This window comes from Geotrypetes seraphini, chromosome 9, assembly GCF_902459505.1.
Source record: "Geotrypetes seraphini chromosome 9, aGeoSer1.1, whole genome shotgun sequence".
In the NCBI taxonomy this organism is placed as follows: domain Eukaryota; kingdom Metazoa; phylum Chordata; class Amphibia; order Gymnophiona; family Dermophiidae; genus Geotrypetes; species Geotrypetes seraphini.
The window spans coordinates 15,624,308-15,648,114 of record NC_047092.1 but is presented as its reverse complement, the minus strand read 5'-3'; the positions used below and the strand labels follow the sequence as shown (position 1 = coordinate 15,648,114).

General features: G+C 47.8%; 1 protein-coding gene across 1 annotated transcript in view; it reads right to left on the bottom strand.

Annotated features, from left to right (window-relative positions):
* LOC117367168 (putative cation exchanger C521.04c) overlaps positions 1-23,807 on the bottom strand; it is a 142,287-nt gene that overhangs the window by 47,956 nt on the left and 70,524 nt on the right. The window contains exons 13-14 of the mRNA XM_033959498.1: positions 20,558-20,676; positions 7,406-7,443 (exon numbers count right to left, since the gene is read on the bottom strand). Of these exons, the coding sequence (XP_033815389.1) occupies positions 7,406-7,443; positions 20,558-20,676 (157 nt within the window). The remainder of the gene's footprint in view (positions 1-7,405; positions 7,444-20,557; positions 20,677-23,807) is intronic.

Sequence of the window (23,807 nt, the reverse complement as noted above, 5' to 3'; positions counted from 1 at the left end):
TATTGGATGAAGGGAATCTAAGGGATCCCTGTCAACATGGATTCACAAGAGGCAGGTCATGCCAATCTAATCTTATAAGCTTCTTTGATTGGGTGACAGGAAAACTAGACTCAGGAGAGGCTCTGGACATAGTATACTTGGATTTCAGTAAAGCTTTCGACAGTGTCCCACACCGTAGACTATTAAACAAGATGAAATCAATGGGGTTGGGTGAGAAACTAACTGCATGGGTCAATGATTGGCTGAGTGGAAGACTTCAGAGGGTGGTGGTCAACGGCACCCTCTCTGAGACTTCGGAGGTGACTAGCGGAGTGCCGCAGGGCTCAGTCCTGGGACCATCCCTTTTTAACATATTCATAAGAGACCTAACCCGGGGGCTTCAGGGTAAAGTATCACTGTTTGCCGATGATGCCAAACTGTGTAACATAGTAAGTGAAAGCAACCTCAAGGACAGTATGACGCAGGATCTGATCACGCTGGAAAACTGGTCCTCGACATGGCAGCTGGGCTTCAACGCTAATAAATGTAAGGTCATGCATCTCGGCAGCGGAAATCCATGTAGAACATACTCCTTGAATGGAGAAACGCTAGCTAGAACGTCAGAGGAACGGGACTTGGGGGTAATCATCAGTGCAGACATGAAAGCTGCTAAACAAGTAGAGAAGGCCTCATCTAAGGCAAGGCAAATGATTGGATGTATCAATCGAAGCTTTGTCAGCCGCAAACCTGAAGTCATAATGCCACTCTACAGAACCATGGTGAGACCTCATCTGGAATACTGTGTGCAATTCTGGAGGCCACATTACCGGAAAGACGTGCTTCGAGCTGAATCGGTCCAGCGGATGGCCACCAGGATGGTCGCCGGACTCAAGGGTCTCTCATACGAAGAAAGACTGGGCAAACTGCAGCTCTATACCCTGGAGGAGCGCAGAGAACGGGGCGACATGATTGAGACATTTAAGTACGTCACTGGTCGCGTCGAGATGGAAAACGATATATTCTTTCCCAAGGGACCCTCGGTCACAAGGGGGCACCCCCTCAAACTCAGAGGGGGGAAATTTAGTGGTGACACAAGGAAGTATTTCTTCACGGAAAGGGTGGTAGATCACTGGAACAAACTTCCGGTGCAGGTGATCAAGGCCACCAGCGTGCTTGATTTTAAGAATAAATGGGACATACACGTGGGATCCCTACAAGGGCCAAGTTAAGGAACAGGGTCACTAGCACTCAATGGGGTGGGTCAATAGAGTGGGCAGACTTGATGGGCTGTGGCCCTTTTCTGCCGTCATCTTTCTATGTTTCTATGTTTCTATGTTTCATGGGTGACCTCCAAGCTAACAAAGAGGGAGGGGGGATGGTTGGCCATTAGGAAAATAAATTCTGAAGTACAGATTGGCCGAAGTGCCCATCCCGTCTGGAGAAAGCATCCAGACAGTAGTGAGTAGTGAATGTGTGAACTGAGGACCAGGTGGCCGCCTTGCAGATTTCCTCAATGGGTGTGGAACGGAGGAAAGCAACAGAAGCGGCCATAGCTCTTACCCTGTGGGCCGTGACAGCGCCGTCTAGTGACAGACCGGCCCGAGCGTAACAGAACGCGATGCAAGCTGCAAGCCAGTTGGATAGCGTCCGTTTAGAGACCGGTCGACCCAAACGATTTGGGTCGAAGGTCAGGAAGAGCTGAGGGGACAAGCGGTGAGCCCTTGTACGATCAAGATAGTAAGCCAGGGCACGCTTGCAGTCAAGACTGTGCAATGCCTGTTCTCCGGGATGTGAATGAGGTTTCGGAAAGAAAACAGGCAACACAATGGACTGGTTGAGGTGAAAAGCTGAGACCACCTTTGGAAGGAACTTTGGATGGGTGCGCAGAACCACCTTGTCATGGTGAAAAATAGTGAACGGTGGATCGGCAACCAGTGCATGAAGCTCACTAACCCTCCTGGCAGAGGTGATGGCAATGAGGAAAAGAACCTTCCATGTCAGAAATTTGAGCGAAGTTGTGGCAAGCGGCTCAAAGGGAGGTTTCATGAGGGCAGATAAAACCACATTCAGGTCCCAGACGACCGGAGGAGGCTTCAGAGGTGGTTTGATGTTGAAGAGGCCCCTCATGAATCGGGAAACCAGAGGGTGAGCCGTGAGAGGTTTTCCTAAGACAGGTTCATGAAAAGCCGTGATGGCACTGAGATGGACTCTAATAGAGGTAGACTTGAGGCCTGCGTTGGACAGGGAGAGCAAGTAGTCCAGAACAGTTTCCACCGCTAAAGAGGTGGGATTGTGATGATGACGGAGGCACCAAGAGGAGAACCTGGTCCACTTCTGATGGTAACATTGGAGGGTGGTCGGTTTCCTGGAGGCGTCCAAAATGAGACGGACAGGCTGAGACAGATTTCCTGAAGAGGTCAGCCCGAGAGAAACCAAGCTGTCAGGTGGAGCGAAGACAGATTGGGATGTAGTAGAGACTGATGTTGCTGTGTAAGTAGAGTAGGAAACACAGGCAGAGGAATGGGATCCCTGGAGCTGAGCTGAAGCAGGAGGGAGAACCAGTGTTGACGAGGCCACCGGGGAGCTATGAGGATCATGGTGGCTCCGTCCCTGCGGAGTTTGGATAAAGTCCGCAACATCAGAGGTAGAGGAGGAAAGGCATAGAGGAACCGATCCGTCCAGTCGAGAAGGAATGCATCCGGGGCCAGACGATGAGGAGAGAAGAGTCTGGAGCAGAACTGGGGCAGCTGATGGTTGTGAGGAGCTGCAAATAGGTCCACCTGCGGAGTGCCCCAGCGAGTAAAGATGGAGTGGAGCGTGGGAGGGTCCAAAGTCCACTCGTGAGGTTGAAGGATGCGGCTGAGATTGTCGGCCAGGGAGTTCTGTTCGCCCTGGATGTAGACAGCCTTGAGGAAGAGACTGCGGGCCGTGGCCCAGGTCCAAATGCGAAGAGCCTCCTGACAAAGGAGGCGAGATCCGGTGCCGCCCTGTTTGTTGATGTAGTACATGGCAACTTGGTTGTCCGTGCACAGGAGCAGAACCTGAGGGCAAAGAAGGTGCTGGAAGGCCTTCAGAGCATAGAACATGGCTCGTAGTTCCAGGAAATTGATGTGATGAAGACGCTCCTGCGGGGTCCAAAGACCTTGGGTGCGTAGGTCTCCCAGGTGAGCTCCCCATGCATAAGGGGAGGCATCCGTGGTGATGGTCATGGAATGCGGGGGCAGATGAAAAAGAAGGCCCCTGGAAAGATTTGAGGAGTTCAACCACCATTGTAGAGATTGCTGAAGAGACGATGTCACAGAGATGGGATGAGAAAGAAGGTTCGAGGTCTGCGACCATTGGTTGGCCAGAGTCCATTGAGGTGTCCTGAGGTGGAGTCGTGCCAGGGGAAGCACATGCACCGTCGAGGCCATGTGGCCCAGGAGGACCATCATCTGTCTGGCAGAAATGGAGTGATGAAGGAGCACCTGACGACACAGGCGGAGCAGGTTCCGCTGACGGTCGGAGGGGAGAAACGCCCTCATTAGTGTGGTGTCGAGAACTGCTCCAATGAACTGAAGGCGCTGCGTGGGAAGCAGATGCGACTTGGGGTAGTTGATCTCGAACCCCAGGAGGTGGAGGAGAGAGATGGTCTGATGAGTGGCTTGTAGCACAAGCGGAGACGTAGGTGCTTTCACCAACCAATCGTCCAAGTAGGGAAACACCTGGAGGTTGTGAGACCTGAGGAAGGCCGCCGCCACAATGAGGCATTTGGTGAACACCCTGGGTGATGAAGCGAGGCCAAAAGGTAGCACTTTGTACTGATAATGGCGATGGTGCACCTGGAATCTTAGGTAGCGACGTGAAGCTGGATTGATTGGTATGTGAGTGTAGGCCTCTTTGAGGTCCAGGGAACATAGCCAGTCGTTCTGAGAGAGATGAGGGTAAAGCGTGGCAAGGGAGAGCATTCTGAACTTCTCCTTGACAAGACATTTGTTGAGGTCCCTGAGATCGAGAATGGGACGTAGGTCTCCTGTCTTTTTTGGAACCAGAAAGTAACGGGAGTAGAATCCCCGGCCCCTTTGTTCCAGAGGTACTTCTTCGATGGCATTGAGGAGAAGGAGGGATTGGACCTCCCTCAGGAGGAGGGGGGTTTGAGTTGAAAGAGAAGCAGACTCTACGGGAGGATTGTCTGGTGGAAGAGTCTGGAAGTTGAGAGAGTAGCCGTGGCGGATGATGTTGAGGACCCACTGGTCCGATGTGATGACCTCCCAACGGCTGAGAAAAATGTGGAGCCTGCCCCCGATTGGTTGAGGGAGAGGCAATGAGGGTGGAAGACTGGCTAAGCCCTGGAGAGAGGAGTCAAAAGGGCTGAGAAGGTTTGGCAGGAGGAAGAGGCTTGGCAGGTTGATTAGACTGTGCACGAGCCTGGTTGTGGTGTTGTTGGCGAGCCCGCCTAGGTTGCTGTGAAGGCGGGTTAAGCGGCCTAGCGGAGAACCTGCGCTGGTAAGAAGACTGTGGTTTGTAAGGCCGAGCAGGAGGGGCCTTCTTCTTTGGTTTAATGAGAGTATCCCATCTGGTCTCATGGGCGGAGAGTTTTTGTGTGGTGGTATCCAGAGACTCTCCGAACAATTCGTCTCCCATACATGGGGCGTTGGCTAGTCGGTCCTGATGGTTGACATCCAGATCAGAGACCCTGAGCCAGGCCAGGCGGCGCATGGCCACAGCGATGGCAGATGCACGAGAGGTGAGCTCAAAGGAGTCATAGATGGAGCGTACCATAAATTTTCTAAGTTGAAGCAGGCTGGAGATGTGCTGCTGGAATAGTGGGACCTTGTGCTCCGGCATGTACTTTTGCATGGCGGAGAGTTGCATTACCAGATGTTTCAGGTAGAATGAAAAGTGGAAAGAGTAATTGTTTGCCCTGTTGGCAAGCATGGCATTCTGGTAGAGCCGCTTGCCAAACTTGTCCATAGTTTTGCCCTCCCTGCCAGGAGGGGTAGAGGCATAGACACTGGAGCCTTGAGTCTTTTTTAAAGTGGACTCAACCAGGAGAGATTCATGGGGCAGCTGGGGTTTATCAAATCCCGGGATTGGAATAACCCTGTAAAGGCTATCCAGTTTACGGGGTGCCCCAGGGACAGTTAATGGATTTTCCCAATTTTTATAAAAAGTTTCCCGTAGGATGTCATGCACGGGTAACTTCAGGAACTCCTTAGGGGGTTGATCGAAATCTAATGCCTCCAGGAAAGCTTGTGATTTCTTGGAATCAGATTCCAGAGGCAAAGATAAGGCCCCCGATAACTCCCTGAGGAATTTCGAAAAGGAAGATTGCTCAGGTTTAGATGTGGTATCGGGGGCCGAGGGCTCTTCGTCCGACGACGATGCATCCTCTTCGGTACCGAGGGGAGATTCCTCCCAGAGGTCCGGGTCTCTGACATCGGTGTGTGCGTGCCGAGAGACTGGAGTGGAAGGCTCGGTATGATGAGCTTTAGACCGAGACTTGCCTGAGCGTACCGAGACGGTACCGGGGGATGAAGACCTGTGTCTGTCTCGGTCCCGGGAAGAACGGTGCCGGTCAGGTTCGCGGGAAGACCGGTGTTCCGCTCGGTCCCGAGGAGGATCGGATGTCGTCAGAGCGACGGCCTCGGCATGGGCATGGATATGCGGTGCCGAGAGAATGGGCATGGATGGGTCCATAGGTACCGATGGCGTGGATACCGGTTGGACGGTGTGGGGCTCGGGCCGGTCTGGTACCGAAAGCAGCGGTGCCAGGATAGAGGGCAAGAGCTGTTTAAGTTGCGTTTGGAGTTGTTCCTGCAACTTATCCTGGAGGATGGCCGCAATGCGGTCATCCAGGGGTGGCACCGGAACCACTTTTTTCTGCTTTGGTTCCATGGGTGCCGCTCTACGCTCCGGCGATGAGGAGGCCGATGACGAGGCACTCACCGATATCGGAGCGGAGCGCTTTTTAGTTCGGCGTGGAGCCGAAAGAGCCGGTGTCGCCACCGAGGTGGGAGGGCGCTCAAGGGTGGAAGGCTTCTTAGCCGGCTTACCTGGCGCCGGTGGCGCCGATGTGATGTCAGGCGGTGTCGAGGTGGTCGGTGCCGACTTCGATGGTGCCGCAGTTGAAGAAGTCGAGTCCATAGTCGGGCCGGTGCCGAACAGCAGATTTTGCTGGATTTGGCGATTCTTCAAAGTGCGTTTTTTAAGAGTGGCACAGCGGGTGCACGAGTCCGCCCGATGCTCCGGTCCCAAACACTGTAAACACCAATTGTGTGGGTCAGTGAGGGAGATCGGGCGTGCACACCGCTGGCACTTCTTAAAACCGGGCTGCGGGGGCATGAATGGAAACACGGCCTCCGCAAAATCAAACCCCGAGGCCTGGATCGTGACAACAGGCCCCGCCGGGGCAAAGACAAAAAACGAAACAAAAAGAAAATATTTTTTTTTTTTTTTTTTTTTGGAAATGAAATAAAAAAGCAACCCGAAGGTAAATAAACGAAAAAAGAACGCGAGCGGGAAGGCAAAAAGAGGTTTTCAATCGGAGTTGAAAAACGCACGTCTTCTTCGCTCCGCGGAAACGAAGAAACTGGGGACCACGCTCTCCTCCGTCGGGCGGGAAGGCACTCGCGCACGCGCGGTGCGGCCAACTAGAACTTTCTAGTAAAAAGGTCCGTACCGTGGGCTCCGTCGGTGACGTCACCCATGCGTAAAGAATATGCTGCCTGCTTGTCCTGGGATAAACACATATACACATACATATACACATACATACACACACACACATATATATACACATACATACACACACATATATATATTCACCCATTGTGCGATTCATTTATTTGTGCATCTTTTATAATCTGTTCAACCATTCCTGGTTGAGTTTTTCCCCACTGTGCTGTGTCTTCCCTCTTTTTCAGTGGGATTTTTTTGGCCCCCTTTTTATTGTGACTGTTAAAATTTCTTCTAAACATTCAGAAACTTGAGCCTCATGTGCTTCGTTATGGCGAAATCTTCACAGGAGCACTCCAGCCCCTAATGGCCAGTCACCTTCTCTCAGTATACAAGTATTGATCCAGCAAGCTCTGGGATAGAGGGGTGGAGTACAGATGATCAAAAATCAAACCCCAAATTCATTCTTGGCAATGAGAAACAGTTCATTTTTGAAACAAAACCAAAGGGTGAGACTACAAAATTAAGAGACTGTTTTCAATTCTGCCATTGTATTATTCAAAGACTAACCAGCATATCTAAAATAAAACATTGTTTAAATGCAATTAACTCTGCAAATGCATATAGTAAAATTAGAACCCTCTAGTCCTGCAAAGCACAAGAATGCTGAAGTGCCACCATTAGGTGAAGATCCCATTTAGTGAATTAATGTTGGTATGACATTAGTGCCTCAAACGCTAGACAACTTATTCTGCTACGGGACACTTACACCACCTCCTTGTAGAACAAGGTGCCATTTGTTCCCACCTGCAAAAACAAAATAAGTCAACTGCCAGTTTACAAGGAATGTTAAGAGAAGCACACACACTTTCCCACTAAATTCTGAGACTTCTCCCCAACTTTTTTTTTGCAAAAAGAGAAGAGATTGGGCATGATTTACTGGCAGACAATCTGTTCCAAACTCTAGAATTTATAGCTCAGAAAGTTTCACTATTAAACAATACACATGCCTCCTTCTCAGCTAATTTCCAAGTAATTTTCTCTAGTTTAGTAGTTCTTTAATTAAGTCTTTAGGATCAACCAGCACGTTTTTCAGGATATTCGCAATGGATATTCATAAAAATCTGGACACAGATTTATCATATACATATTCATTGTGGATATCTGGAAAGCCAGACTAGCCATGGCAGTTTCTTCAGAATTTGCTTTCATCATGACAGGAAACTGCCAGCTTCTAATGACTTGCCACCAATCTCTTCTCCAACCTCCAGCTATATTATGTACTGACCTTATGCTCCTCCTCAGAGGATGATTGCTCAATAGCCTGGAGGGGATGAAAGGAGGGAAGACTATGGAGGAGGGAAATGCAAAAGGTAGGACTAAAGGCAAAACAAAGGAAGAAAACAAATGAAAAAAATTAAAGACTAAAAGGCTAGAATAAAATCAAAGTCCTTGGGAGAAAGTTGCAAATAACTACAGTCAAACCTTGGTTTACGAGTAACCCGGTTTGCGAGTGTTTTGCAAGACGAGCAAAACACTCAGCAAACTTTTGATTTGTAAACCGAGCATTGACTCAATTTGCGAGCCCCCACCTGACCTGACCTGACCGCGGGAACCAACAGTATTGCTCCCCCCGAGGCCACCGGCACTTCTATCACCTCTTCCCCCCCTCCCCAACTGGCCCCGTCCTTACCCCTGCACCGCCGGTGATAAAAGTGCCTGCTGCCGGTCTGCTGCTGAGCCTTGAGCATGCTCAGGCCTTCTGATCTCACCCTCTCCGAGATTCTCATGAGAATCTCGGAGAGGGTGAGATCAGAAGGCCTGAGCATGCGCAGATGCTCAAGGCTCAGCAGCAGACCGGCGGCAGGCACTTTTATCATCGGCGGTGCAGGGGTAAGGACAGGACCAGTCGGGGAGGGGGGGGGGGGAAGAGGCGATAACAGTGCCGGTGGCCTCGGGTGGAGCATGGGAGTTGGGGTGCGTCCGGCAGGAGTGAGCCAGCACTTGAGAGTCCAAGCAGAGGGGGAAGTGGCATCCGTGGGGAGGGGTGTAGCATCCAGGAGCGGCAGAGCCAACAGTGTCCAGTCGGGCTCTGTGGCGGCGTTTGCTTAGCGAGCACCACTCGCAGTGAGAGGCAGTGAATAGCAGCAGAGGAGGAGAATTGGAGGAGCCGCGTGGATGGCAGAGGCAGCGGTGGAGGCGTCCCTAATGGTAATTAAGTTTTTGGGGATGTGGAACGAATTGTTCAAGTTTACACTAACTCTTATGGGAAAATTTGCTTTGATATACGAGTGTTTTGGTTTAAGAGCATGCTTCTGGAACAAATTATGCTCATAAACCAAGGTACCACTGTATATCCCAACATGGTACAGAATCTATCTAGAGCTTTTCCTTAGATCTTACATTCACCTGTTGCTCTCCATTAACTCAGTTCTGGTAAGTTTCCAAACCATGCTAGACTCTAACTTTGAAGGCCTGCTATACAAGATCAGTGCAATTGACCCATAAGCTTTGAAGGTGTTTGCCCAGTGCTACCACTATACAGGCAGAAGGTATTGAAAGATTAGCTTCTTACCTGAATAATAATCTCTGTTAATACCAGGAGTCTGTCTATACATTAGGTGATCAATCTGTGCTTGCAGACTGTTGCAGAAGGAAAGATGTCAAATCACATCTTTCAGCTCCTTCTCCTTCACCAATGCAGTACTGTGTAGTGCCCTCTTATTTGTACCAAAGCAATTGATCTCCGCTTAACAGAAGAAAAGAGAAGAGGGACACAGGGAACTAGCCTTGTAAAAAAGACAGACTCCTCAAATTTTATATTATTTGTGTCTGTGGTAACAATGCTTGACTTTATGATGGCTTTTGGGTAACTCTGGGGTCAAGTCTTAACCCCATCCTCCCATGTTGCCCAAAGATAGTGTACATAAACAAAAACAAAAGGAAGACTCCCAGATGGAGTGAGTGGGGGTGGAGTGAGTGAGGGATGCATAGGATGTGTCTGGTGGATTTTTTCTTTTCTTTTACGTGAGGGAAATAGGTGATGGATGCTTATTTTGTTTCCTTATATTACACAAATGTGCAGTGATGACAAAGAAAGGACTTTCAGGGTTTTCTTTCTACTCATTTGTACTTTAATGTAGTCATTTTATATAGCAACTTTAATGAAAGATTTTACTTCTAGATGTTTTTTTCCAGTGGGAATGTATTTGTTTTCATCAGGGTTTCCTGCTTATGTTAACAGTTTTATTTCTTGCTGTGATGGTACTGGTTTTGCACTAATAAAAATAATATCAAAAAATATTAATAATGATTAGTAGTAGTAGTAATAGAAGAATGAAAATTGCCTCTGCCTTCCTTGGCAGGTCACTGATATCTGCTATCTGGCAAAGATTTAGGGTGGCAAAACCACTACGCCAGTCAGGTTTTCAGGATATCCCCAACGAACATGCATGAAAGAAGTTTGTATATAGTGGGAGCAGTGTATGCACATCAAGAAATGGTATGCGCCGACATCTTGCTCATGACTCTGTTGTTATATAATCCACCCACTCCAGCTTGAGGCAGACGGTCTCCTCTCCAGCAGGATTCTGCCTTAACTTGGTGTGGCAGGCACATGCCACAAACAATGCTGCCACTGTAGCTTTGATCCCCAAAGTTAGCACTTTAAATTGCCTCTTAAGAACCACATTTATTCATTTTTCTTTAGCCCATCTTCCCAAAGGAGCTCAGAAAGGGGTTACAAGTCAGGTACTCAAGCATTTTCTCTATCTGTCCTGGTGGGCTCAAAGTCTATTTAATGTATCTGGGGCAGTGGAGGATTAAGTGACTTGCCCTAGGTCATCACAGTCTATTTTAATGTATCCGGGGCAGTAGAGGATTAAGTGACTTGCCCAGGGTCATAAGGAGCAGGATTTGAACCCACAACCTCAGAGTACTGAAGCTGTAGTAGCTCTAACTACTATGTCACATTCGCCTCACGTCCATCTTACAATCTTGTGCATCTTTTAACATCGCTCCTCCCTCACTAGGAAGGGAAGTATATTTAGTTACTTGAGCCACCGTGAAATCCATCTTAGGCTGACTAAACAAATGAAATTCTGGAGCCATAGGATAAAGTCTGGATATAGTTTTTGCCACCTTTAGGGAGTCTCCCATTGCTCAGTGACCAGCAAGGTGATATCCAGATGAGCAGGAAAAAATGTGTTCTGAGCATCTGTGCCGGTCATGACCATGCACTGTGAGATGGATGGCTGTCGAGGCTCCAACTTCAACTCGCTAAGCACATCTGTAACAACATGTGGGACGGTAGCTGACTTGAAAAACCACACCGATGGATCTTCTCCCTGGTTGAGTGCAATTATCGCCTCTTGACTCCAAGTCCCTGACAGGGAACCGGAATCCTCTACAAAAGCAGCTAAGCTCTGGGACAATAAAGGCATGACCTTAAATCATCTCAGTCCTGTTCCGCTTGGTCACTTAGGCTGGGAGTCAGTTTTCTCTGTGGCAAGGAGACTTCCATAAGAGTTTAGTTTTTAGTTTATTTCTAGTCTGCCTTTATCCAAAGCAGATTACAAGAGCATACATAATAAAACAATACAAACTACACTAACAAATGACAGAAATCTACTCTCCTTTAAAGCCTAACCTTACCAAATAGCATATTTCATGTTACAGAGCAAAGGTTATTACATATAGCACAGTTACTTACCGTAACAGGTGTTATCCAGGGAGAGCAGGCAGATATTCTTAACGTATGGGTGACGTCACCGACAGAGCCCCGGTACGGACACTTTTAACTAGAAAGTTCTAGTTGGCCGCACCGCGCATGCGCGGGTGCCTTCCCGCTTGACAGAGGAGAGCGTGGTCCCCAGTTAAGATAAGCCAGCTAAGAAGCCAACCCGGGGAGGTGGGTGGGTCGTAAGAATATCTGCCTGCTGTCCCTGGATAACACCTGTTACGGTAAGTAACTGTGCTTTATCCCAGGACAAGCAGGCAGCATATTCTTAACGTATGGGTGACCTCCAAGCTAACAGAGAGGGAGGAGGGATGGTTGGCCATTAGGAAAATAAATTTTGTAACACAGATTGGCCGAAGTGCCCATCCCGTCTGGAGAAGGCATCCAGACAGTAGTGAGTAGTGAATGTGTGAACTGAGGACCAAGTGGCAGCTTTGCAGATCTCCTCGATGGGCGTGGAGCGGAGGAAAGCCACAGAAGCAGCCATAGCTCTGACCCTGTGGGCCGTGACAGCACCTTCCAGTGAGAGACCGGCCCAAGTATAACAGAACGCAATGCAGGCAGCAAGCCAGTTGGAAAGCGTTCGTCTAGAGACAGGACGACCTAAACGGTTAGGGTCGAAGGACAGAAAGAGCTGAGGTGACGTGCGGTGAGCTCTGGTACGGTCAAGGTAGTATGCCAGGGCACGCTTACAGTCCAGCGTGTGTAACGCCTGTTCCCCAGGATGAGAGTGGGGTTTAGGGAAAAAGACAGGCAATACAATGGACTGGTTGAGGTGGAAGTCCGAGACCACCTTGGGAAGAAATTTAGGATGGGTACGCAGAACCACCTTGTCATGGTGAAAAACCGTGAAAGGTGGGTCAGCAACCAGTGCATGCAGCTCACTAACCCTCCTGGCAGAGGTGATGGCAATGAGGAAAAGCACCTTCCATGTCAGAAATTTGAGTGAAGTTGTGGCAAGAGGCTCAAATGGAGGTTTCATGAGGGCTGAGAGAACCACATTCAGGTCCCAGACGACTGGAGGAGGCTTCAGAGGTGGTTTGACATTGAAGAGGCCTCTCATGAACCGGGAAACCAGGGGATGAGCCGTGAGAGGTTTTCTGAGGATAGGCTCATGAAACGCAGTGATGGCACTGAGGTGGACTCTGATTGAGGTAGACTTGAGGCCAGCGTCGGAGAGAGAAAGCAAATAGTCCAGTACAGTTTCCACCTCCAATGAGGTGGGATCGTGATGATGAAGTAGACACCAAGAGGAGAACCGGGTCCACTTCTGATGGTAACATTGGAGGGTGGCCGGTTTCCTGGAGGCATCCAAAATACGACGGACAGGCTGAGACAGATTCTCTGGAGAGGTCAGCCCGAGAGAAACCAAGCTGTCAGGTGGAGCGAGGACAGATTGGGATGTAGTAGAGACTGATGCTGCTGTGTAAGTAGAGTAGGAAATACAGGAAGAGGAATGGGCTCCCTGGAGCTGAGCTGGAGCAGGAGGGAGAACCAGTGTTGGCGAGGCCACCGAGGGGCGATGAGCATCATGGTGGCTCTGTACCTGCGGAGTTTGGACAATGTCCGCAACAACAGAGGTAGTGGAGGAAAGGCATAGAGGAACCGATCCGTCCAGTCGAGCAGGAATGCATCCGGGGCCAGACGGTGAGGAGAGAAGAGTCTGGAATAGAACTGGGGCAGCTGATGGTTGTGAGGAGCTGCAAAGAGGTCCACCTGCGGAGTGCCACAGCGAGCAAAGATGGAGCGGAGCGTGGGAGGATCCAGAGTCCACTCGTGAGGTTGAAGGATGCGACTGAGATTGTCGGCCAGGGAGTTCTGTTCGCCCTGGATATAGACAGCCTTGAGGAAGAGACTGTGGGCCGTGGCCCAGGTCCAGATGCGGATGGCCTCCTGACAGAGGAGGGGAGATCCGGTGCCGCCTTGCTTGTTTATGTAGTACATGGCGACCTGGTTGTCTGTGCACAGGAGAAGGACCTGAGGGTAGAGAAGGTGCTGAAAGGCTTTGAGAGCATAGAACATGGCTCCGAGTTCCAGGAAATTGATGTGATGTTGACGCTCCTGAGGGGTCCAGAGACCCTGGGTGCGAAGATCTCCTAGGTGAGCTCCCCACGCATAAGGGGAGGCATCTGTGGTTATGATCATGGACTGAGGGGGTAGATGAAATAGTAGACCCCTGGAAAGATTGGAGGAGTTCAACCACCAGTGAAGAGATTGCTGAAGAGACGATGTCACAGAGATGGGATGAGAAAGAGGATCCGTAGTCTGTGACCATTGGTTGGTCAGCGTCCATTGAGGTGTCCTGAGGTGGAGTCGCGCCAGAGGAAGTACATGGACTGTCGAGGCCATGTGGCCCAGGAGGACCATCATTTGCCGAGCTGGAATGGAGCGATGAAGCAGAGGTGATGGCAGAGGTGGAGCAGGGTCCGTTGGCGGTCTGAGGGGAGAAACGCCCTCATCAGAGTGGTGTCGAGGACGCTCCAATAAACTGAAGTCGCTGTGTGGGAAGCAGATGCGACTTGGGGTAGTTGATCTCGAACCCCAGAAGGTGGAGGAAGAAGATGGTGTGCTGAGTGGCTAGTAGCACAAGAGGAGACGTAGGTGCTTTCACTAACCAATCGTCCAAGTAGGGGAACACCTGAAGGTCATGAGACCTGAGGAAGGCCGCCACCACAATAAGGCATTTGGTGAACACTCTGGATGATGAGGCGAGGACAAAGGGTAGCACTTTGTACTGATAGTGATGGTGCTGTATCTGAAACCGTAGATAGCGACGTGAAGTCGGATGGATTGGGATGTGAGTGTAGGCCTCCTTGAGGTCTAGGGAGCATAGCCAGTCGTGGGGAGAGAGAAGAGGGTAAAGCGTGGCCAGGGAGAGCATTCTGAACTTCTCTTTGACCAGACACTTGTTGAGGTCCCTGAGATCGAGGATGGGATGAAGGTCTCCTGTTTTTTTGGGAACCAGGAAGTAGCGGGAGTAGAATCCCTGACCCCTTTGGTCCGGAGGTACCTCTTCGATGGCATTGAGGAGAAGGAGGGATTGGACCTCCCTCAGGAGGAGGGGGGTTTGGGAGAAGTGAGAAGCAGACTCTACGGGAGGATGGTCTGGTGGAAGAGTCTGGAAGTTGAGAGAGTAGCTGTGGCGAATGATGTTGAGGACCCATTGGTCTGATGTGATGACCTCCCAACGGCTGAGGAAGAGTTGAAGGCGTCCTCCGATCGGCTGAGGAAGAGGCGATGAAGGTGGGAGACTGGCTATGCTCTGGAGAAAGGAGTCAAAAGGGTTGAGACGGTTTTGATGAAGGAAGAGGCTTGGCAGGTTGAGTCTGTGGGCGAGCCTGAGGCTGATGGCGAGGACGGCGAGACTGTTGTGGAGGCGGGTTGAGAGGTCTGGCCGAGAACCTGCGTTGGTAAGAAGACTGTTGCCTGTAGGGGCGAGCAGGTGGAGTCTTCTTTTTAGGTTTGATCAGAGTGTCCCACCTGGTCTCGTGCGCTGAGAGCTTCTGGGTGGTCGAGTCCAGGGATTCTCCAAAGAGTTCATCACCCAGACTAGGTGCGTTAGCCAGGCGGTCCTGGTGGTTAATGTCTAGGTCAGAGACTCTCAGCCATGCCAAACGGCGCATAGCCACCGCCATGGCAGATGCGCGGGAGGTCAGCTCGAACGAGTCGTAGATGGAGCGAACCATGAATTTCCTGAGTTGGAGGAGGCTGGAAATTTGTTGCTGGAAGAGAGGGACCTTATGTTCAGGAAGATACTTCTGTAAGGATGAGAGCTGTTGCACCAGATGCTTCATATAGAAGGAGAAGTGGAAGGTGTAGTTGTTGGCTCTATTGGCTAGCATGGCATTTTGGAAAAGGCGCTTACCAAATTTATCCATAGTTTTTCCCTCTCTGCCAGGAGGGGTGGAGGCATATACACTGGAACCCTGAGACTTTTTCAAAGTAGATTCCACCAGGAGGGATTCGTGGGGCAATTGAGGTTTGTCAAACCCTGGGATTGGAATAACCCGGTACAAGCTATCCAATTTGCAAGGGGCCCCGGGAACAGTGAGGGGAGTCTCCCAGTTTTATAGAAAGTTTCCCGTAAGATGTCGTGGACGGGCAACTTTAGAAATTCCTTGGGAGGTTGCTCAAAGTCTAGGGCATCGAGGAAAGCCTGAGACTTTTTAAGAGTCGGAGACTTTTTAGAGTCGGACTCTAAGGGGATGGAAAGAGCTGCTGCCATCTCCCTAAGGAATTTAGAAAAAGAGGATTGTTCTGGTTTTGAGGCGGAATCGGTCATGGAGGGTTCTTCGTCGGTTGACGAAGCGTCCTCTTCGGTACCGTGCGGGAAGTCTTCCCACAAGTCTGGGTCTCTAACGTCAGGGTGTGCACGTTTGGACATCGGTGTGGAAGGCTCGGCATGGCGGGTCTTTGAGAGAGATTTGCCTGAGCGCACCAAGGCGGTACCGGGAGAGGAAGAACGATGTCGTTCCTGGGACCGGGAAGGGTCGACAGCAGTACGGGTATGCACTGTAGGTGTTTCAGCCAAGAGCACCGGCATGGAAGTATTAATTGGTACTGAGGGGGTCGACATCGATGGGACAGTGCGAGGCTCGGACCGGTCCCGTACCGGAAGGTGCGGTGCCAGCAACGCCGGCAACAGTTGTTGGAGTTGTTGCTGGAGCTGCTCCTGTAATTGGTTTTGGAGTATGGCAGCGATGTGGTCATCCAGGGGGGGCACCGGTACCGCTTTTTTCTTCTTCGGTACCATAGGTGCCGCTCTACGCTCCGGCGATGAGGAGGCCGATGATGAGGCACTCACCGATATCAGAGCGGAGCGTTTGCGGGGTCGGTGCGGTGCCAGAAGGGCCGGTGTCGCAACCGTGGCAGGTGGGCGCTCAAGGGAAGTGGAAGGCTTCTTAGCCGGCTTACCTGGGCCCAAAGACCCCGAAGAAGGGTCTGGTGGTGTTGACGTCGTGGGTGCCGACTTTTGTGGTGCCGTCGACGTCGCAGCAGGTTCCATGGCAGATCCGATACCGAATAAAAGATTTTGCTGGATCTGCCTGTTTTTTAATGTGCGCTTTTTAAGCGTAGCACAGCGGGTGCAAGTGTCAGCCCGATGCTCTGGACCCAGGCACTGCAGGCACCAATTGTGCGGGTCGGTGAGAGAGATCGGGCGTGCACACTGCTGGCACTTCTTAAAGCCCGGTTGAGGGGGCATGAAGGGAAACACGGCCTCCGCAAAATCGATTCCGGAGGCCTGTATGGGGTCGGCCTGAAAAAATAAAGAAAACTGGACGAGTTTTTTTTTTTTTGTAAGTAAAAATAGGGAATCCGAAAGGAAAAATTAGAAGAAAAACGAAAAATTACGCGAGCGGGAAGGCAGAAACTAGCTTTTCAACGGCCGTTGAAAGCACATGCGTCTTCTTTGCTTTGCGGAAACGAAGAAACTGGGGACCACGCTCTCCTCCGTCGAGTGGGAAGGCACCCGCGCATGCGCAATGCGGCCAACTAGAACTTTCTAGTTAAAAGTGTCCGTACCGGGGCTCCGTCGGTGACGTCACCCATACGTTAAGAATATGCTGCCTGCTTGTCCTGGGATAACACCGAGTACCATATTTCATGACGCAGAACAAGCTTCTTTAAGAGGCATCTCCCCTTGATCAAATGCCAGCACGCCCCTGGGCAGCGAAGTGCACCCTGTACCTGTTAGATACGCTTACCACAGGAGATTCACAAACTCAGGGGTAAATCCTTGAACAGGTGGCTCCACAGATCCATGCAGGACTTCAGACTGGCTTCTCTTGGGCTCCACAGTGTCCACACACTTGGGTTTTGCGTCTTTGCTGTTTGTGGGCTTTGGAATGTATTTTCTTCCTATCATTCAGACCCCCTGCCCCTCCCTGACATGCACAAAATTGGTATGATATAGGGGCAGAACAGTCTGAGGAGTTCACTCAGTCGATTTTGAGTCAAAATCGAGGAGTTTTGGGGCAGATTGAGGCTTTAGAAAAAAATAAAAAATCATTTAAAATCTAAGATGGCCACTGCCAGCGAATTCATACAAACAAATGGTTCATGGAGGCTCACCTGAAGTTCAAACAATTTAGGGAAAGGGATTTTGGAGGAAAGGGACCCTAGCTTTGGCCCTAGAAACCCTTAAAAATGATTGAACTGTCCCCCCCCCCCAACACACACAATTTTCCTTTGCTTTAGACTGAGTGGAGAATACTTTCTGCCTCAAATCTTTGTTGGAATCAATCCACAAATGGAGATTGTTGGGCTGCTAGTCCGACGGACATCGATGGAGGACTCCACCCCCAACAGATCCTCGCATTGCTACAGATAGATATTAAAAGGCAGCTGGCTAATATTTATACGAAATTTATGATTAAAATATTTGTGGGATGGGTGGGTGGGGAGGGAATAAATTTATGTATTTAAGATAATAATTGAAAGAAATTCAAGTGATGTGTATACATTTAAATGATGTAATATTGTGTACTTGATGTAAGATGAAAAATGAATAAAGACTTTGGGGAAAAAAAAAGCAGCTGGCTCCCTTAACCCAATTCACACAGGGGTCCCACCACCTGCGCTCAGGCATCTAATAAATCAGAAGGTGAACTGGTTCCCAGGGGAACAGACCCCAAGCTTTGAAAAAGCACAAAGCAAGCTGGCTTATCAGATACACCTGAGGGTTGCCCTGCAAGCTGCAGCCCACCCTTGTGGAGCCTGCATCATCTCCCAGGCAGAGTAACCCCAAATATGGGGTCCTTTTGACACTGAAGCCTCAAAAAACCCCAAAAACAACTAAGCACTAAAACAAAACACTCCTGGAAATAATACAAATCAAACAGAGCAGATCATAACACACTTTCTCATTTCGCTTGCAGAAAGAAAAACTTAAGGCGGTACTATACTTCATTGGTGAAGGAGCTGAAAGAAGTGATTGATCACCTACTGTGTTTCCCCCCCCAAAATAAGACAGTGTCTTATATTAATTTGGGGCCCAAAATATGCATTAGGGCTTATTTTCGGGGTAGAGCTTATTTTTTTCATGTACACGATTATCTCTCCCTTCCTCTCCTTCACCCCAATTCTTCCTCTCTCCCACATGTGCAGCATCTTTCCTCCTCTCTCACCCATCCCCTTGTGCCTTCCCTCTGCAGTATCTTTCTATCCCTCCATATCTCCCTCCCTGGTGCAACAGAACCCTTGCACAGCTTCTATTCCTCCCTTCTGTGCAGCAGAACCCTTGAGCAGCCCCCCGCCCCAGCTGCCGAACCCCCGCTGACCCTCCCATCCTTCCATCTCTCCCTCCCATCTAAACCCCACTGACTGCGAGACCTACATACCTCCCTCCAAAGAGCAGTGTCAGCAGCACTCTAAACAAGCTGCTTTACGGCCTTCTCCCGCTGGGGTCTTCCTTGTGCCGTGTTACTGATGACATCATCAGTGATGTGGCAGAGGAAATGCCCTGGCTTGAGAAGGCCACAAAGCAGCCTAATTAGAGTGCTGCCGATGCTGCTCTTTGTAGGTCTCATGGTTGGTGGGTCGGCGGGGGTCGGACAGAAAGGAGAGATGGAAAGGTCAGCAAGGGATTGGCTGCATGGGGGGAGGGGCCAGGGCTGCTGCCAGCGAATACAAGGACATTTGGGTTAGGCTTCCAGGGACTAGGGCTTATATTAAGACCTACCCCGAAAATCATGTTAGGTCTTATTTTTGGGGAAACACAGTAATATAGACTCCTTTGTCTATGTAATAGAAAGCAAGATTGTGGCTATGAAGCACAAAAAAGCCTGTATGTAGGAACATGTTTCCTTAGGAGGGTAAGGACAGCTTAACCACTAGGCAGACTAGGTTGTTACAACGGCAGCAAGGAGTAGCTGTAGTCAAAGCAGAGACATGATTCTTTTAAGTCTGGCTGTCAGTGCATATCAGTCCATACCTTTACCTACAGAAGGGAGGGCAGTTACCAAATAGCCTGTTTAACAGGGTAAATTACTTAATTGGACCTCATACTTTAGGATATTCTAGGAAGGGAGATATTGAGATAAGTGTGGACTTTTATAAGGGGGGGTCTGTTAGTTAATTGGGGAACAAAGCTGAAGTTTTCCCTATGATACCCAATACCTTTGCTCCTTCCACAAGTGTGGGATTCCATCAGGAGGGTGATGCAAAAAAATTTAGAAATTAAATCCTGCTTATTTATAGAAACACAAGATAAAATCTCACTCCGTTTACAAATAAGAACAAGCTTCACTTTGCAAACTAAATCAAATTCCTCTCAAATAATGTTAACATTCTTTCTTTTTCATAAGGAGTGGACTTTTGGAAAGTGGGAATAACCAAATGATATCTATATATTGCTCTTTCCCCAAGCCCATTGTCCAAAGTTGGAAACTTCTGCCCCAGTGAAGACAGATAGAAAATGGATTATATTCTTAATGCCTGGAAGCCTATTTCTGAGATAGGTTTCAGTATCAATTTAGATTACAGCTTTTATGAAGAAAAATTTTTCCTATGGTAGTGTACAGAAGCAATATTGTATAATGACTGTTAGCGTAACACCACCATTAGAACTGTGAGGTAACCTTGGAAATAGCCAAATAGCAGTAACTGATAAACTGGTATTGACATTAAAATAGCACAATGCAATAGTCATTGCGATGGAGGCTCGGGGGGGAGGGGAGGGAATTCCTAGCCTCCCTAGATCTAACGGAGGTGTATCTCCATATTCCCATTTTCCCAGACCACAGGAAATATTTGAGATTCAGTGTCCTTCAAGGGCATTTCCAGTTTGTGACTCTACCTTTTGTGTTGACATCAGACCCACACACCTTCACCAAGGTGATGGTGGTGCTTGCAGCTCACCTCTGAGGGATGAGGACACAAATACACCCATAAGGAGAAAACTAGGGCAATATCACAGACAGCAGGTCATTTTCAATCTCAGTTAAACAAGAATGGCCCCTTGCAGGTGATTCACAAAACATGTCATAAGCCCTCTCATGTTTTCAGAAGGGTTAAGGTTAGGGATTCTTGATATCACCTTAGATATTCCCCAAACAAGTTACAAAGAGACAAGTGAAATAAAAATGGAAATGGAGATTGAAAGCTTTTACAGTAAAAGACAAGAATTTTTACAGGTAGTTGCTCTAAAAGGGCAGCTAGTATCAACTGGAGATTTTCACCCACCGTTTCTGGACGACAGCTCTGGCAAAGAAAGAGCTGCGAGGAGTTCTGGTCCATATGCCAGCAGTCACCACAGACAAGATTCCCGTAGACTTTGGAGAACATAGTTGGAGCAAATATACCTGATGACAATGGATTAGATTTATTGCATTTGATATACCACTTGAACATAGGTATTAAGCTGTTTACAATACTAAATATAGGAATTGAACTAATCTCTCTGTCCTGAACAGGCTCACAATCTAATTAAGCATATAAGAGAAGACATCACTAACATTATGGAGATATATAATAAGAGTGAGTAAAAGAAAATACGGTATCACATGGAAAGTACATTGAAGGAAGGCAAAGGGAAAAAACCCAACTCCTCAAAATCCAAGAAAATGAGTATTATAGTTACATGACAAGGAAAGATAGAATAGTTAAACTAACAGTCTAAATTTATAAATATCAATACCAGGAAGCTAACCAAATACTACAACAGACATTGCACTCGCCTTTTCTGCATTATCTATGAGTATATACACTTTTAGCATGCTGGTTCATCTGTGATGGTCATTTCCACTGATTTTTGTGCTCCTCAGAATCATGTGGAGTAGACAGTTTTTCTTCCTCTTCTTTGGGCTTCTATTTTCATGCCTTAAATGTACACTTACACGTACGGGTGGAATTATAAATTTAAAGGCTAGCCAATACACCTGGGATGGGATAACCAGACGTGTCACAAAGGACAATGTAATACAATGTAACAAACCAAAGAAAGCCCTCAGTGTTTCTTAATTCAAATACAATGTAGCATTTTTTTTGAGTGCTCAGAAAAAATTTGTAAGAGACCAGACTTCAAGCAGAGCTCCAGCAGCAGGAAAACTATCCTTTTTTCAATCACAGCACATACCATGGCTTTGCATTTGATAAATTTTCAACATCTTGCCAATTAAATCTTGCATAAACTTAAAAAACAAAAAACAAAACCTTATCTGTGCTGGAGCGGAGCAAAGGCTTAGGTGGAGTTTTTCTGCTGTTGGAGCTCAGGCTCTTAAGTCTGGTCTCTTCTGAGCACTCAAAAAAAACAAGCTACATTGTATTTGAATTAAGAAACACTGAGAGCTTTCTTTGGTTTGTTACATTATAAATTTAAATACATAAATAGCACTTACTTTTTTAGGTGGCCTGTTATATAGAATGAAGGTTGTTTTTGGGGTTTTTTTTAATGTATGCTTATTTTCATTGGCTATACTTTCCTTTCTAACCAAACACCAGGATAGTTTGCAAATAGAAACATAAAAACAAAAGGACATAGAATGCCATCAATTAGATAGGAAAACGGGAAGAGCACAGAGGAGATGCAGTAGAGAACAATCTAGAGCAGTGTTTCTCAACTCAGTCCTGGAGTACCCCCTTGCCAGTCAGGTTTTCAAGATATCAACAATGAATATGCATGAAAGAAATTTGCATATAATGGAGGCAGTGTATGCAAATCAAGTTTATGCAAATTCAATGTGGATATCCTGAAAACCTGACTGGCAAGGGGGTACTCCTGGACCGAGTTGAGAAACACTGGTCTAGAGGACAGTCAAACTATATATTCATAATAAAGGTACACATAGGACAGAATGCTAAGCTATTACTTCAAATGTTTTTAAGCAAGGTACACCAAGTGGCCTTCATCATACACCCCCCCCAAATAAAAAAGGAGAACTTGAGCTTATGAACATGCAGTATTACTAGAGTCACTACCTACCCAAGTCACACACTTCAAACACAGAAGATTAAGCCATCCCAGAGGAAATCAGCAAAAGCCCCAGAAAGCAATCTCTATTAGAAAAGATGGCTTTTAGATTAGAGCAGGGGTGTCAAAGTCCTTCCTCAAGGGCTGCAAACCAGTCGGGTTTTCAGGATTTCCCCAATGAATATGCATGAGATCTATTAGCATACAATGAAAGCAGTGTATGCAAATAGATCTTATGCATATTCATTGGGGGAATCCTGAAAACCCAACTGGACTGCGGCCCTCAAGGAGGGACTTTGACACCCCTGGATTAGAAAAACCTGGCAAAGTGACTTATTAGCATTAAACAATACAAAGCGTGTTGGGGGAGGAGTGTAGACAGAAAGGAATTTGTATCTCCATTTCCATTAGGGCTGGAACAAGCATTGGAACTTAATTTGGTGGGAAAATTACATTACATTAATGACTTTTATTCCATTACTTTGCGGTTCAAGGCGGATTACATAAAAGGTTATCTGGATAATTTCAGAAGAGTTACATAGTTGAGCAGATTACTTTGTGTGGATTGAAATGCTTCCTGCGGAGTTAGTTTATCTTGATTGATTTCTTTTCTGAAAGTTTTGTAGTCTGATGTCGTGATCAGTAGATTGGATAGTTGGTGGTCAAGTTTCGCTGTCTGCGTGGCCAGTAGTCCATTGTACATTTTTTTGCGTTCAATGCCTCTGATTGGGGGATAAGTGAATGGTGTCTGGGTTCTCCTTAGCCTGGTTGTGGCAGGTTGGATAAGGCGGTTGTTCAAGTAGGTTGGGCTGTCTCCATTCATTGTTTTAAATAGTAGACAGTAGAAATTGAATTGTATTCTTGCTTGTATTGGGAGCCAGTGAGAGTCAATGTATGCGGCGGTGATGTTGTCGTATTTCTTCAGCGAATAGATCAGTCTCAGGGCTGTGTTTTGTACTGTTTGTAGTTGTTTTATCATGACTTTGGGGCAGGGGAGCTAGAGGATGTTGCAGTAGTCTAGAAGTCCTAGGACTAGGGATTGGACCACAAGCTGGAATTGTTTTCTGTCAAAGAATTTTCGGATTTGCCTTAAGTTTTGCATGACCACGAATGATTTCTGTATTGTTTTGTTGATTTGTGGTTGCATGGTACAGCTTCTATCTATCATGATTCCCAGAAGTCTTAGGGTGGAGTTGAATGGGGTATGTGATTGAGTTTATTACTGTTTGTTATGGTTGGGGTTTTATTTTTTTCAAGAAGTATAAATTTTGTTTTGTCTGGGTTCAGTTTTAGTTTGTGTTCTTTCATCCATGTAGTCACTGTTTCTAGTTACATAGTAACATAGTAGATGATGGCAGATAAAGACCCGAATGATCCATCCAGTCTGCCCAACCTGATTCAAAATTTAAATTTTTTAATTTTTTCTTCTTAGCTATTTCTGGACAAGAATCCAAAGCTTTACACTGTACTGTGCTTGGGTTCCAACTGCCGAAATCTCTGTTAAGATTTACTCCAGCCCATCTA